The sequence below is a fragment of the Capricornis sumatraensis genome, chromosome 17, assembly GCF_032405125.1.
Source record: "Capricornis sumatraensis isolate serow.1 chromosome 17, serow.2, whole genome shotgun sequence".
Lineage (NCBI taxonomy): Eukaryota > Metazoa > Chordata > Mammalia > Artiodactyla > Bovidae > Capricornis > Capricornis sumatraensis.
The window spans coordinates 14,160,356-14,177,417 of record NC_091085.1 but is presented as its reverse complement, the minus strand read 5'-3'; the positions used below and the strand labels follow the sequence as shown (position 1 = coordinate 14,177,417).

Below are 17,062 nucleotides of genomic sequence, written 5' to 3'. Positions count from 1 at the left end.
TCTTCAAGAGATGGGAATACCAGACCACCTGACCTGCCTCTTGAGAAACCTGTAGGCAGATCAGGAAGCAACAGTTAGAACTGGACATGGAACAACAGACTGGTTCCAAATAGGAAAAGGAGTACGTCAAGGCTGTGTATTGTCACCCTGCTTATTTAACCTCTATGCAGAGTACATCATGAGAAACACTGGGCTGGAAGAAGCACAAGCTGGAATCAAGATTGCCAGGAGAAATATCAATAACCTCACATATGCAGAAGACACCACCCTTATGGCAGAAAGTGAAGAGGAACTAAAAAGCCTCTTGATGAAAGTAAAAGAGGAGAGTGAAAAAGTTGGCTTAAAGCTCAACATTCAGAAAACGAAGATCATCACATCTCGTCCCATCACTTCATGGCAAATAGATGGGGAAACAGTGGAAACAGTGTCAGACTTTATTTTTTAGGCTCCAAAATCACTGCAGATGGTGACTGCAGCCATGAAATTAAAAGGCGCTGACTCCTTGGAAGGAAAGTTATGACCAACCTAGATAGTATATTCAAAAGCAGAGACATTACTTTGCCAACAAAGGTCCATCTAGTCAAGGCTATGGTTTTTCCAGTGGTTATGTATGGATGTGAGAGTTGGACTGTGAAGAAAGCTGAGTGCCGAAGAACTGATGCTTCTGAACTGTGGTGCTGGAGAAGACTCTTGAGAGTCCCTTGGACTGCAAGGAGATCCAACCAGACCATTCTGAAGGAGGTCAGTCCTGGGATTTCTTTGGAAGGAATGATGCTGAAGCTGAAACTCCAATACCTTGGCCACCTCATGCAAGGAGTTGACTCATTGGATAAGACTCTGATCCTGGGAGGGATTGGGGGCAGGAGGAGAAGGGGATGACAGAGGATGAGATGGCTGGATGGCATCACCGACTCGATGGACATGAGTCTGAGTGAACTCCAGGTTTTGGCGATGAACAGGGAAGCCTGGCGTGAAAGCGTCAGCCACGACTGAGCAACTGAACTGAACTGAAACGAACTTCCGATTACGTGCTCAATGTGGTCAGTATATAAAATACAAAAAAATGATTAAAAACTTCACTTTTTACAGATCACTATTCAAGGCCACTTCAATTTGCCCAGGTTTAACTAGCCAAGCATGGACTGTGAGAGTGAGACTCCAGTATTTCGCATTGTCGTCTTTAGTCTCTAAGTCGCGTCCTACTCTTTTGTGACACCATGGACTGTAGCCCACTAGTCTCCTCTAATCCGTGCCACTTCCCAGGCAAGAATACTGCACTGGGTTGCCATTTCCTTCTCCAGATCTTTCTGACCCTGGGATCGAACCTGCGTCTCCTACATCTCCTGTATTGTACGGGGATTCTTTACTGCTAAGCCACCATGAAGGCGCCTAACTATGAAGTCACTCAGTCGTGTCTGATTCTTTGCCACCCCATGGACTATAGCCCAGCAGGCTCCTCCGTTCATGGGATTTTTCTAGGCAAGTGTACTGGAGTGGGTTGCCATTTCCTCCTCCAGGGGATCTTCCCGACCCAGGGATCAAACCCAGGTCTCCCACATTGTGGGCCGATTCTTTCCATCTGAGCCACCAGGGAAGCAAACTATGTCATTAATTCCATTCAATTTTAATATCACATTCCTTAAAAACTCCCCTTTCCTAATACACATTTAGATTTAAAGGGGAAAAACAAACAAACTCTAAATGCCCCAAGCTAAATCTTGACTAGGCGTGTTTTAAACAATCTGATTAAACAGATACAATTCAATTACTTTATTGAAAGATGCCTATTGAAAGATGAAAGTCACTATTTCAAAAAAAAAAAAAGTCACTATTTCACATTTACGGTTCTTTGCAGCTATACACTATATATGGCTTACTGTTTAGAGCTCAGGTTGTAGATTCCCTGAGTTTGAATCTCAGCAATACTACTTGCCCAGTGATGTAAGCAAGCTACATATCCTCTGTTTCATCATTTATAAAGTGAGTATTACAACAGCACAGTCCGATCTGCTATAACTTATATCCTCGCCTTGAATCACCTCCTACAGGATTGTTAAACAGTAGAACATGCAGGTATCTTGTGGAACTGATGTTGGTTCATATCTAATTTCTCCCAAAAGAAAGAGAAATCCTTCACAATGCAATAAAAATCTTAAGAAAACATGAAAATATACAGAAGTACGTTCCTCTAATGCAAACAGTGCCTGGTTTAATGATTACAAGAACTACAGTTGACCCTTGAACAATGCGAGGACTCAGGGTGGGGGGGGCCAACCCTGCATGCAGTTCAAAATTCACATATAACTTGGTCAGCCCTTCATATATGAGGTTCCCCTACACCCTTGGATTCAACCAACATGGATCGTGGAGTGCTATAGCATTTACTATTGAAAAAAGCCCACATATAAGCGGATCCACACAGTTCAAACCCATGTTGTTCAAGTGTCAACTGTGCTAACACTTTTCCCACAATATTAAGTATCTGAAAATCTGTAAGTAGAGGTGAAGATTTGCAAAGACGTTCCCCCCTGATTTAAAACAATGAATTCATGAAGACAGCTATACTTTGGGTCAGATTTTCAGTAATGATAAAAAATTATATCTATTAATTTCACAACTGTATTATCTAAGAAAACAGGTTGATGGTAATGTTAATAATAACTTTCTAATATCTTTATATAATTTTGTAATAATTAATATTTTCTCCATTTTAGATACCAGAGTGCCTCACTGGTGCCTACTCTGTTTCTAGAAAAGATACGATATCCCATTTGAAATTGATTATCATATTACTATCAGGACTGACTTAAGTTTCATGTACTAACATCAAATCCACACTTTCAAAAAAAAATGTGCTGTGTAAAAAGTTTTACTTATGTATGTGTGTATTTATAAGCTCTGAGATATGATGATTATTTTTATTCAAGATATTAAAGCCCAAATATGATAAAGACTGGATTCAATTAGGTACTATATATAGAACTTGAGATAATATATTTATATTACTTTATGAGAAAAATATTTTCATTAGAAACAACAAAGCTAAATACTTCATCAGAAGCCATAGCTTTAAGAGATTTAGTGTAGTTTATAAAGAAAAGTACTAAAGTCATTATTCATGAACAAAGATCTTGTTAGGCACGGAGAAAATCTTTCTCAGTTCTCAAGCAATAGATTTATTTCTAACAAAACACAGTTAATTGAGACCTCAGTTCTTCATCTTTCTGTAAGAATCAACAGGGAAAATGCAGCCCCTTTCCTCTAAAACTAATTTTTATAGAACACAAATCACTTAGTCTGGTCAAGAGACGTCTAAGAAGTAAATGCAAAAACCCAGGTGTTAATCAAGACAACAAAACTCAGAGCAAAAACATGAGATAGGCACATAATGTGGTGTCTGATCTCTTAACTGAAGTAAGAATCTACTCTAGAATATCCCCAGTATGTACTCTTCTAGAACCTCCAACAACAGGAAATTCTCTACTTCACAAAGCACATCTCAATCACATATTATTCTGGGAGAAATCCAATTAGATCTTTTGAAGAATCAAAACAGATTTACATGTATCAAAAAAAAGTTTTAAAATCTAAAACTCAAAAGGGTTTTATGAAATTAGTCAATTAAACAGAATTTGTGTACTCTCAGCAGTTTTTCTTTGTACCATTTCCTTTTGGTTTTTATTTCATATCTTTTCCCAACAGCTTTTAAGCCAAAGACTCACTGGAAATTTACTCAGAGGTAGGTGTCTGACTACACATTCTGTTAGGTGAGATCTAGTGAAATAATACTAGAGTAAAAGGAAAAAACTACTTTAAGAGCAAGTTATAATAGACTATTTTGAAAATAATGAAATTGTTCTTCTTAGGGGTAAAAGAGATACTGAGGTAACTCAAAATTATATAATGAAAAATGCAAGTATCATCATAATAAATAGTCAGAAAATAATAAAAGAAATCAGTCCTAAAGGAAACCAGTCCTGATCATTGGAAGGACTGATGCTGAAGCTGAAGCTTCAATACTATGGCCACCTGATGCGAACAGCTGACTTACTGGAAAAGACCCTGATGCTGGGAAAGAGGGCAGGAGAAGGGGATGACAGAGGATAAGATGGTTGGATGGCATCACCGATTCAATGGACATGAGTTTGATCAAACTCAAGGAAATTGTGAGGGACAGGGAAGCCTGGCGTGCTGCAATCCATGGGGTCACAAAGAGTCGGACACGACTGGGCAACTGAACAACAATAATAAAAGAAATATGCATTAAGGTTTTACCTGTTGCAGAAAAGAATAATAGAGACTAGACTTCCTAATGAATGTAATTTATTTAACGAGGAGATTAAGACACTTCCGTTTAAGAAACACTTTTAAAGTACCAAGAAACACTGTGAGAAGTTCTGGAGGTACAAAGATAAACAATTTATTCTGCATCTAAGATAAGTACTATAAAACAAAATGTATTCTGGACATTTTTCTTGCAAACATAAAAAAGCATTAAAAATATTTTAAAGAAGCTATATATAAAAAGACGTAATGTATAATATAAAAATTAAATGTATTTGATTAGTTCAGCTAAGTCAGGATGCAAAACAAAAAGCTTACTCAGTTTCCCTTTCTATGAAACAACAAAAAAACACTGACTTTTTCAGTTCCCAAATGATTTCCCAGTTCAAAATGGACCTATTCAAAACAGAAACAAGACTGTATATCTGCGGGGGCCTAAGTTATAAATTTTATCATTTCTAAGAAACTATAAGTTATTAAAATGCACCAATACACCTATATCTCTTTTAATTTTCAACATTAACAGACAAGCTAACAATATCTACTCGTGAGCTATATAAATGTTCATATACTTTATTTATTCCTCTGCTGGAAATTTCAATGCACAAAGATGCCTACAGGAGCATTTTACTAGCAGCACCAAATATATATATATATATATATATATATATATATATTCAAAAATAATTCATCTCCTCATATGCAAAACATTGATGAAAGAAATGACCTAAATAAATCAAAATACATTCCTTTTTTTTAACAAACTAATTGAGTTCATCCTACAACTCATATGGAAATACAAAGGACCTAGAATACCCAACAATCTCAGAAAAGAAAAACAAAAAGGACATAGAGCCCTATTTTTGAAAACTTACTACAAGCTATAGTAATCAAGATGGTTTGGTACTAATGTAAAAACTGACCTTTAGAACAATGGAAAAAAATTAAGAGTTCAGATAAATCCTTACATTTATGATTAACTGATTTTTTACAAAGATGCCAAGGCAATTTAATGGGAAAGGATCAACATTTTGATTTCACTTGTTCGACTTAGTATGAATAGAATGCAAGATTTCTAACTTTAAAAAATAGATATGCAACAAGCAACAAAGGTTTACCATACAGCACAGGGAACTACAGTCAATATCGTGTAAAAACCTACAATGGAGAATAATTTCAAAAATATATGTGCATATGTATAACTGAATCACACACAAAATAAAAGAATTCTACTTTTGAAAATTAGTAATGTTTATCTTTTGGCCAGTTTTTCTAAATGTCGTATGGACATCTAATAAGAATGCATGAGATACAAAATTTTAAATGTATCTAATGGCCCCCCACTCCAGTACTCTTGCCTGGAAAATCCCATGAACGGAGGAGCCTGGTAGGCTGCGGTCCTTGGGGTCGCTAAGAGTCAGACACGACTGAGCGACTTCACTTTCACTCTTCACTTTCATGCATTGGAGAAGGAAATGGCAACCCACTCCAGTGTCCTTGCCTGGAGAATCCCAGGGACGGGGGAGCCTGGTGGGCTGCCGTCTCTGGGGTCGCACAGAGTCGGACACGACTGAAGCGACTTAGTAGTAGTAGTAGTGTAGGATATAAGGTTAACATAAATTATTTAAAAAAAAAAAAAAGAACAGCCTTTTCACCAAATGGCAGGGACAAAAAGATGAATTTAGACCCTTATCTTACTCTTTCACACCATACAGAAATTAACTCAAAATAGATCACTGGGCTAAATATAAGAACTAAAACTATAAAATGTCTTGAACACAGGATGCAAATATTCTAAAATTAGATTGTGGTAATGCTTGTGCAACTCTGGAAACTTACTAAAAATCAATGAACTATATACACTTAAAACAAGTGACCTGTATGGTACGTAACTTATACTTCAATAAAGATGCTTAAAATCAAGTCACCTCTAAAGAAACTGCCTGCCAATGCAGGAGATGTAAAAGACACAGATTCCATCCCTGGGGGAAGAGCCCCTGGAGAAGGAAATGGCAACCCACTCCGGTATTCTTGCCTGAAGAATCCCATGGACAGAGGGGCCTGGTGGGCTACAGTCCATAGGTCACAAAGAATCAGACACAACTGAAGCAACTTAGCTTGCACGCAATCACACACACCTCTAAAAGCAGCAATGACAAAATTGTAAGATAAGGCTGGAATATGATGATTTTAGCTATCTAAAATGACAAACATTGTACTTAATGTGCCACACACTATTTTAAGTGCTTTATAAGGGCTTCCCTGGTAGCTCAGTCAGAAATCTACCTGCAGTGCAGGAGATTCAGGTTCAATCCCTGGGTCGGAAAGATCCCCTGGAGAAGGAAATGGCAAACCACTCCACTATCCCTGCCTGGAAAATCCCACGGGCAGAGGAGCCTGGTGGGCTGCAGTTCATGGGGTCGCAAACAGTCGAACTGAGTGAGTATTTACTCATTTAACTCTTGCTATAATATAGTTTCCCCTTTGCAGAGCTGGGGGAACGAAGGCACAAAGGTTAAAAAAACTTGCTCAAGATCATGACAAGGGGTTAAGATAGCTTTTTTTTTTCTCTTTACACAAATATCTTTAACATTACTATTCAGTCGCTCGATCATGTTCCATTCTTTGATACCCCATGAACTTCAACCCACCTGGCTTCTCTGTGTGTGGAATTCTCCAGGCAAGAATACTGCAGTGGGTAGCCATTCCCTTCTCCATGGGATCTTCCCAACCCAGGGAGCAAACCTGAGTCTCCTGCATTATAACCAGATTCTTTAGGTCTGAGCCACCAGGGAAACCCTGTTCTATTATTATGCATTTGTAAAGGAGAGTAACGGACATTATGGGTTGCCTATCCAGCATCCATTCACACTTTGAATGTTTTACCCAGATCTTTATTTGTGTATCCATCCATCCCCAAACAGCCCAAATACTTTAGAGGAAACTGACTGGATCCTTAGGTAAACCAGTTGGCCATGGTTTGCTTAAGCCAATCAGCACATTCCAATGGCTACAGGCACTGCTTCAGTGGTCCAATCAGGACTCTTGTTCAGAAGTTAGGACAGGTGCTCTCTCCCCAGCGCCCTGAACAAGAATCCTATGGCCCCAAGGACCACTAGCAACCGTCCTACCAGCATGAGGGCAACAGCAATGGATTAAAGCTGACATCACAGAAAGGGGAAGAGCAACAGAAAGAAACTGTTGCTCTTTAATATTACTGTTACTATATAACTTCCCCTACCTTTAGCCTGCAGATAAATGAGCCTATAAATCCTTTTTATTGTATTTAAACCAGTTTGAGTCTTCTATTACAACATGAAGTACAAACTAATATGGAGGAGAAGCCCATTAACAACCATGTTTCTATTAGAATAGATTTCTCTTAACCCTTAAATTAGTTTCAGGTATTAAGGAGGAAATAATTCTAGATATGCACATCAAGACAGAAACACAATGCATAATTACCTTTCTAATAAAGTTCCAGATAAAAGTTTGAAAAGAAACTGCCTGCAATTTCATGTGTCCCACATAGTATTTTTTAATATTTTATTTTGATATTTTAAATGTTTTTTAATCTAGATCTCCAGTTCTTGAAAAATCAAAAGGTTCACACATCACTGGGCTCATGTTACTGCAGGACAACAATCAGCTAACACGGAACAGTAGCTGCCCTACAAGTATACTCTTCGCACAGAATCAATACAAATGAAGGCTCTGTAGAATCTGCCCAGCTACTATATGTATCAAGAGTTTGCAGCATTAATATTTTGCAGAACCTGTATCAAATGCCACATAATGAGTAATAAAGAACTATATTCCACCTTCTAAGCTTTAATTTTTTTTTTTTTGGCCACACTCACCACACAGTTTGCAGGACCTTAGTATCCTAACCAGTGATTGAACCCAAGTCATGGCAAGAAAGTGCTGAGTCCTAACCACTGAACTGCCTAGGAAATCCTGAAGCTTTAACATTTAAATAAAATGGTACAGTTAATTGTAAAGAAAAAAAAAATTTCATATAAATGTGTATTTGTCACCAGCCCATGGAAAACATCATTCTTAAATAGCACTGACTACCTATAAACACTTGGTAGAAGCCTTAAACTCAGCTGCAAGTTCCAGAAAAATGCCAAAACATTAACTATTCTGGGTCCAAAAGTTTGACAAATTACTTTAGCATACAGATGGAGACAAAATAAAATGTTTTTAAATTGTGACAAGAAAAATGTAAAACCACAAGTTTGAAACACTTGAATACACAGGTGTACTGTTAATCAAAAATTACCTACAAAGATTCTCAAAAGAAATTACAAAAAGGGTGGCAAATTTCAAAGAAATTTTTAATAGTGTAAGGTCAAGCTACAGTAGCAAAGTTGAGGCCAACAACTTTGTAACAACCTCAGGAATTATATAGCTCTACCACCTCTCTGGACAACTCTCATGGAGGGGAGGTTGTTTAATTTTAACAGTACAAACTTCATGGTTTAAAGTAACTAACATGTAATTAATTAGAAAGAATGGGTAGAATATAATCTATTTTTAATAAAATGTCTGAAAAATAGGGAAAAGTTACAAAAGCTACATAAACTTACTAACAAAAACTCCAGTGAAGGAAGGATAAAGGAGGCGCTTGCATAAGGATTCAGTGATACTGGCAACATGCTGATTCTTTAAGTTAGATGGAAGTTTCATGGGGCTTATAGTTATAATATTTATTACTTATACATTTTAGACATTCTTTTGTCTGTATGCTATTTTTCACAACTTAAAAATTCTTAATCCAGCATACTGTTAAAAAAAAAAAAAGCTAATCATCAACCTTCTACATCTACATTCTGATTGAAAACACTAACGAAACCTGAAAAATTTATATTACTTTTTAGGTCTTTTCTAAGCAGCTTTTTGAAAGCTATTTGAATAAGAAGAACAAATGAAATGTGAACAAAGTTTCACTATTCCCCTTTAGCACGACCATTGTCCTTAGGTTTGGGAAAGCTATACCCTTGCTATAGATATCTGTTCAGGAAAGCAAACAACTCTACATCAACTCAAGAAACAGGTGTATTCCTAGAAGGGTCGTCATTCTAAGAATCACCAATCTGCTTCACCTGCCAGGCTCTCAGTTTCCTCATCTATAAAATAAGCTCCATGTGTTAAAGATTTGATGAGCAAAGAATTTAAAAACACTTGTAAAGCACCTGGCCCATTGCCTGCTGCTGCTGCTGCTGCTAAGTAGCGTCAGTCATGTCCGACTCTGTGCGACCCCAGAGACGGCAGCCCACCAGGCTCCCCTGTCCCTGGGATTCTCCAGGCAAGAACACTGGAGTAGGGTGCCATTTCCTTCTCCAATGCATGAAAAGTGAAAGTGAAGCCGCTCAGTCATGTCCGACTTTTCGCGACCCCATGGACTGCAGCCTTCCAGGCTCCTCTGTCCATGGGATTTGCCAGGCAAGAGTACTGGAGTGGGTTGCCATTACCTTCTCCGGTCCCATTGCCTAGCTGGTGCTAAACTGCACTAGCTTTTTTTTTTTTTATCACACCTATTATTAGTTAATACAACTTCCTTCTTCGAGTAGAACTGAGACAAAGGCTGATAACTATCAATTAGAAAATATTAAGTGTAGCAGTCCTAACAACACTGAAATGGACTAGCTTTCCAGATTCCTAACATTTTCAGTTTCCAAGATTTTCAAAAGACTGGCCAAGACCCCTGATACCCGGGTAGGAGCATGAAAAGTCTTGTAAGGAAGAACAGAAGAAAAGAACTAATCTAATCCTTTCAGCAACTTTCTCTGCTGTACATGAGAAGAGAATGGTGGTGAAGAGCAGGTGTAATTGAACAGATTTTCCCCTCTCCTTTTACCCAGACACCTGTTGCCCCACAGACAGTTATGAAAGACTTAACCAATCACCTTAAAATCCATACCCGGTCTAGAATTCTAGGCAGCATATAAACTATCACTACAGAATTTGGATTTTCCTTAACGATAAAATAAAAGTTACTCATGTTTGGTCATCCACCTCCACAGAGGAGTTGGAATCCTCTGCCAGAGGAATCTGGTGTTACACACACACACAATTAATGAGGGACTCTATCACTACCGCAGATTTTTCTTTAACATCCAAGAAACATGAGGTTTAGAAAAAGAAAAAAAGGAAAATTGACAAGCAGTTTTCAAATCTATCTTGAGATAAAGGAACACATCAATTTGCCATTTATCTTCCTCAGATTCACAAACTGTGAAAGTCCACATACATGCAAGATTCCCAAAATGTTTTTAACTGTTGAAACTGGATAATAGACACCAGAGCTTATTACACTGTTCTATTTTGTGTACATCTCAATATTTCCACAATATACCTACTTTAAAGTGTGTATGTGTATGTCTTTGCATATAAACTCCCAATACAACAAACTGCTAGAGCAATACTCTATTGTTCAAATTTTTCATATTCCATAGGTAAGTGAATTTCATCTAGCTACTTTCTCATTCTAGAAACTGTACCACAGGTAACCAATCTATTAGTAAAGGTCTAGTGAAGGAAATAATTAACTGCCCTGAATAAAACAAGCCTAACCTTGAAAAAATAGAGGCAAAGGGGAAAGGGGCTAAACAGTTATTCAACTACTGAACCTTCATACTTCTTCCCTTCTATTATCTTGTAACACAGGTGAGTAGGCGGAAGGAGGAGAAATATCAAAGCCAAATTTATCGTACATTGACAGGCAACAGCTTGAAATAAAGAAATCTAAAAAGTCCCCATTAGAAATGAAAACTATTTCTATGACTACAAGAAAAGGGAAGTATGGCATATCCACCTTTTACAAATAACATTCGTAGCTCACAGTAGTATAACCAGCAACTTCCAATGTCCAAACATCCTTTGCTGATAGACATGAATTCACAAGAGAAATAAAAATCATACTACTTCTGCCGCAATCCTCTTTTTAAACTGCCATTCAATTTTCAAAAGATGTAACCCTAAATTTCATTCCAAAATTTGACTTTTGTTCCTAATGTCTAAAAATAAAACTAATCGAAATTAAATATAAATGCTAACTTTGCAGCAAATTAATCTTTCATCAGCCCTGTGAACAAGAATTTTCTGTTCAAAATTTATGGCAAAACATAACTTACTCAAAAAGGAGTAGGTAGAACTACCCTTTACATTATTTCTCAACTCCAAAAAAAGGGCACAAGAACTTATTTAAAATGTCAAAGACAAATGCACACTTAGATATACATCCCAAGGGGAGAAAAAAAAAATTATAGAATAAAACTCCTCCATAGGAGTCCTCCATAATACTTCCATGGTAACAATTATTTTCTTAGGACCAAAGGATCTGCTCACTTTCACAAAACCTGGAGGGTGTAAGTTTACATAATTCCCCTTAAGCTGAAAATATCAGAAAGTGATTAACTTAGGTCAGCAGAATTGTGTTTCTATCACCAGCCTGAGTGAAGCACATGGCTTCAGCTCTAAGGTCTTGTTCTCCAACCCACTGAGAAGATAACACTGGTAAAATAGAGATCTACTTACCAGGTTAAAGACAGTTTCTACAATATCCCTATTGGATACTTCTCCAACTTCAACCAAGCCTGTCAGCACGGCAAATTTCATTCTGATACCCCTGATGGGGAGTCCTGGCGTCAGGGACAAGGCACCCCCTTCGGCAGGGGCTGCTCCTCCTTTCCCTCCACCTCCCCCGGCATCACCTGTTGGTGGCGGGGATGGGACAGTATTGTCGTCACTGGCCATGGCGAGTTCACGGGAAAGGACAACTCAAGAGTCACGCCGGGACCAAGCACACGGACGCCACGCAAAACGGACAGGGTCACTCTTCCGAGCTGTGGAGAAACCCCAAGAGCAGTTGGTGTGGAAAGTCCTTGGCGTCGCCCTGCTGATTCTGGAGAATATTTGTCCAATCTCTCTCCCGGAGGCTGACAATAACGCCAAACCCTATTGGAAGATCAGATCGATGTTAAAGGGGCTCGGTTTTGTTGTAGGGTTTTCGGGGAGCGAGGGGAGTAGTTGCTGTCCGTCAAGTCAGTTCCTACGAGCACCCCGCCGCCAGCCACCCGCTTGCCCGCGGCTCGAGGCGCGGGGTCCCGAGCGCAGGCGGGAGCCGGAGGCCCGGGACCAGGCTCCCTCCTCCCCCACACCCTCGCAGGTTCCAGGCGCAGGGCACCCTCTCCTCACAGGTGCACGGGAAGAGAACTGTCGCCGGGAAAGGGGGGGCTGCAGGAAAGCAGGGGTCCCAAAGCTCCCCTCGAGGTGGGAAGTTCCCCTCACCCAGACACTCCGGGCTCGTCCTCGCCCCCCGCCCGGCAGCCGCGAGACGGAGGTGGCGGCGGATCCAGGGCAGGAAAGGGCGGGGGAAGGGGGCGGGGATGACTCTCAACGCTCGGCCCAGGGGGAGGAGTGGAGCACCTCGCGGGCACCTGAGGTTCGTCGGGGAGAGGCGGGAAGGTGTGCAGTGGCCAGGAGGGAGGGGGAGGCCCGGCGGCTACGGCGAGGAGAGGAGGGAGGAGAGAGAGGTCAGCGCACCTGGTCGCAGCCTCCAAGTTTCCCTAGTCCGCTCCCCGGGAGTCCGAGGCTGCACAGAACTCCATGGCTTCCTGGCCCGCCCCACCCCTGCGCTCAGCCTTTGCAAAAACAGCCGCTGCCGGCGCTACGGGCGCGGCTGCGGAGGCCGCCGCGGGCGGTGAGGATGCTACTGCCACAGCTCGCCCCGCCGCCGCTGGCGCGGCTGTCCCTGAGCCCGCTGAAGCTGCTCCCCGCCGCCATGACAGCGCCGAGGGCGGCCGGGCGCGGCGTGCGCGTGCGCGAGCGCGGGGCGGTGGGGCGGGCGCGACGGCGGAGGCGACCGCGCGGCGGGGTGGGGAAGCGAGGGCGGCCCCCGGGGCCCGGCGGGGCGGGGGCGCCGGGCGCGGGCTGGCTCCGGGACCGCCTGCGAGGACGGGCGGGCGCGCCACGCAGGTAGCCCCAGGTGTCTCCTTAGGCCGGCCAGAAAAGACCTTTCTTTGCAGGAGCCCACTCTTCCCCCGCCTTCCACTCCCCGATCTGTGAAGGTGCTTTGGCGAGTGCCCAGGCGGCGATTCTTAGGCTCCTTCTGTTATTAAGTTACCGTAGGATCTCCCGGCGCGGAGGGAACACGCCCCTCGTTGCCAAGGTGTCTTCTTGGACTCGGAGAAGGACACCTGAGGGACCGCTACGAGCCAGAGAGGTGGCAGCGCCGGAGCCAGCAAGGCTGCTGCCCTTGTCTAAGGGGAGCACAGAGTCCCCACCTCTGACAGCTTTCAGCTGCTGCCCGCCCGCCGCGCTCGGCAAAGACTCGGGAAGAGATTACCACTGGGATGCTCTGACAGCTGCCACCTTCCCCTCGGAAGGGAGTGTAGGGCGGGAAGATCATGTGCACGAGGAACGGGGAAGATTCCTTGCAGCTGCCGCCCCACCGAACGTCTCCCACATTCTAAGGAAGGGAGGGTTCCTGAGACAGCTGCTCTAAACAGCGTGGAGGCGGGTTCATTCTGCCTGTAGGTCTCTGAAGGGTGTTTTCCTCTCGGGATTTTCCAATGTGAAAGTTAGTTTCGCCTCATTCTCAGATTAGTTTATGAGATCAAGTATATTAGGATTAGAAACAACTCGGATCATCATCTGTGTCCTTCCCCGCTGCCCCCCATCAACAGTGAAGTGTTCTTCCTGACGCATTGGTGAAGTCGCTCAGTCGTGTCCGACTGTTTGTGACCCCATAGATTGTAGCCTACCAGGCTCTTCCTTCCATGGGATTTTCCAGGCAAGAGTACTGGAGTGGGGTGCCATTTCCTTCTCCAGAGGATCTTCCCAACCCAGGGATCGAACCCGGGTCTCCCACATTGTAGGCAGACGCTTTACCGTCTGAGCCACCAGGGACTCATTAGTGGAAAACAAACACACATTAGAGAAGAAAGTGGCTTTTCACCCTTAGGGTACTTACTATTAGAAGCCTTAAGGCCTTAAATATATATATAATGTTTAAAATACTAGCAGTCAAAAGTGAAACAAAAGTGGTGTCAAAGTTAGGAAGTACTACGGAGGAATCAGAAGAAAAATTATATTGGCTTGAGAGAGGAAATAGTTTCCTACAGAAAGGGTTATTTGAGATGGGCTCGAAAAATGAATTTGATTTCAACCATCACATGGAAATTTAGAAAGGAGGGGAGCAACATGAGAAAAGACCAGAAGCACAGGAGTGTCTTGGTTTTAAAGGTTTACACCTTTTTAAAACACTAAAGTGAATTCAGCTGTTCCACAGCTCATGGTTGCAAATGTTTGTTTTCTATAAGTGGGTTTAATATTCCAAAGATGAGGCAGACAGTTTTCTCATGAGCTGAAATGATGACTTGTGCGTGACTAGGTTAAGAGGCAGTTATCAAGAACTTGCTATTCCTGAAAACTTCTAACACCTCAGGTTTACATTTTAAATCCTTAAGTGAATAAATCTGGAAGAGAAGTGGGTGTGCCAGCAGGACAGAGAGACAACTTTCACTTCACTGTTAACACCTGTGGAAGGAGGCAAGGCGGCATTTAAACCATGAAAGTCTTCTCATAGCATTTGCTACCTCTGATTTGGGCAGAGTCTAATCTTCAGTACTTAAATATCTGGCCTATAAGTGCTAGTAGAGTATTTGTAAGAATAAATGCCCTCATTGAGAAGAAGCAGATGATGCTGCATTCCCTAAACACAGTGTGATTGTTTCAACAGAAACGAAACTAAAGCAAGCATTTGAATTTATATATCACATCATCATCAGCATTAGTTGCTCAGTCATGTCCAGCTTTTTGTGACTCCAGGGACTATAGCCCACCAGGCTCCTCGGTCCATGGGATTTCCTAGGCAAAAATCCTGGAGTGGATTGCTATTTCCTTCTTCAGGAGATCTCCCTGACCCAGGGATCAAACCCAGGGTAATCTGCATTACAGGCAGATTATTTACTGTCTGAGCCACCAGGGAAGCCCAAATGTATCACATAAAGAAAGATACAAGCAAAATGTTTTAAGATGAAAGGGAAAACAGATCATCACAAGTCTTGTTTAGCAGAGAGGAAAAAAGGTATTGAAATTCTGAGGGGCAAATACACCCAAATTTGGAGAATAAAGATGAAAAAATTTGCTTTTAAAACAAAAGGGAAAGGAAGGAATGGGGGAAAAAAAAAACTACCTTCTGTAAAGCCAAACTCAAACTTTTCATCACCATCTAACATATATCTCTCTCTAACATCACCACCTTCACAGAATTAAAGGCCAAGGGTTTTCATAATTTTACTTGCCTTCAGCGTACGTTGAAGTCATAGCAGAGAAGAAAAAAAGCAGTGGATTTAGAACAAGAGGCCTTGTGCATAACTCAAATTGAAGCAAAGAATGTAATTCCAAGGTGAAATTAGAAAGACTTGATCTATAAGCCTTCACTATATGCAAAGAAAAGAAAATTTTGATAATAAAAATAGGATGGAATTTTTCTTTGTTTCTACCAGAAAGTACACCCAGTCCACTGTAACTTCTTGGCATTTTGCTAGAGTATAATTAGATTGTAATTTAGGGAAAAGGTACCATTTATATGACTTACTACACACCTAAATGTGTATTGCTGGATTTGTAGTTTTCTTCAAATTATTATTCAGTGTAACTTATATCACAGGCTGGAAATTCATGGCCTTGGCTTGCAGCACCCTCCTCATGAGAAAGGCACGCATTGCTTTTACTATTCATTAAATCTTACAGACGTTAAGGAAAACTTCGAATGACATCTTTATTGGGCTTTAGCCCCTTGGAACAATTGCAATTTAAGAGGAAAAGACATTTGCCTACCCTTATAGTTGGAAACTCAAATATTTAAGATTAAAAATTTATGCAGTTATTCAACATCTAGAAGTTCAAAATGATCCACATCAAGTTAATTACATTGGGAGCATTTTTAAATTCTTGTTTTCCTTGTGTATGTCACACAGGGATAGAGACTTTGAAAAGGGCAAGTATGCTAGCCAAGACATACATTTTCAGGCATAAAATATTAATGAAGTATATAGCATAGTTGACATAGACATACACCAGATTGGTTGATTTGTCTCTTTTATTTTACCATGTCAATTTTGTTCTTAAATAGTGTATAAATAGGTTGCCTGTTTACAGTGTTCTCTTACAATGAGAGCTAAAGTAGCTCTCAAAATGTATCCCTCTTACAATGAGAGATAATTACAAGATAGTAATTGTCATGAGCCTGCAATGAAATGTACCACCACCCTACTCCCCCCTCCTTTACAATCTATACAAGTGCATATCCCTGGAGTGACTCTTAGCACTGTTCCCTCAATTCTGAATTGCTTATCTAGGTTAAGTCTCTGAGAAGCCAGTGTGTCCCCTGAAAGTGGTAGGTTACCATTTCAGCCACCAAGATATAAGTGATGGTTCATATAGGTAATGAGACCAACAGGAGATTGTTTCCAAGCAGACAGGAGAGGAAATTCCTTTTTCCAGCCCTCATTCTCTGGGGTTTGAACATTGAAATGCTTGCTAATATTCGATCCCCTGGAGAAGGGAATGGCTACCCACTCCTGTATTCTTGCCTGGAGAATTCCATGGACAAAGGAACCTGGCGGCTACAGTCCATGGGATCACAAAGAATTGGATGCGACTGAGTGGCTAACACTTTCACTTTTCACTTTCACTCCACAAGGTGACTTCTGTCATACAGAGGCACACTTAGAGTATTCCATCGTGGAACCCAGGCCACATGGAG

At 41.2% G+C, this 17,062-nt stretch overlaps 1 protein-coding gene across 1 annotated transcript in view; it reads right to left on the bottom strand.

Annotated features, from left to right (window-relative positions):
* LRBA (LPS responsive beige-like anchor protein) overlaps positions 1–12,045 on the bottom strand; it is a 746,329-nt gene extending 734,284 nt beyond the window's left edge. The window contains exon 1 of the mRNA XM_068990001.1: positions 11,827–12,045. Within this exon, the coding sequence (XP_068846102.1) occupies positions 11,827–12,045 (219 nt within the window). The remainder of the gene's footprint in view (positions 1–11,826) is intronic.
* Positions 12,046–17,062: the final 5,017 nt, after the last annotated feature.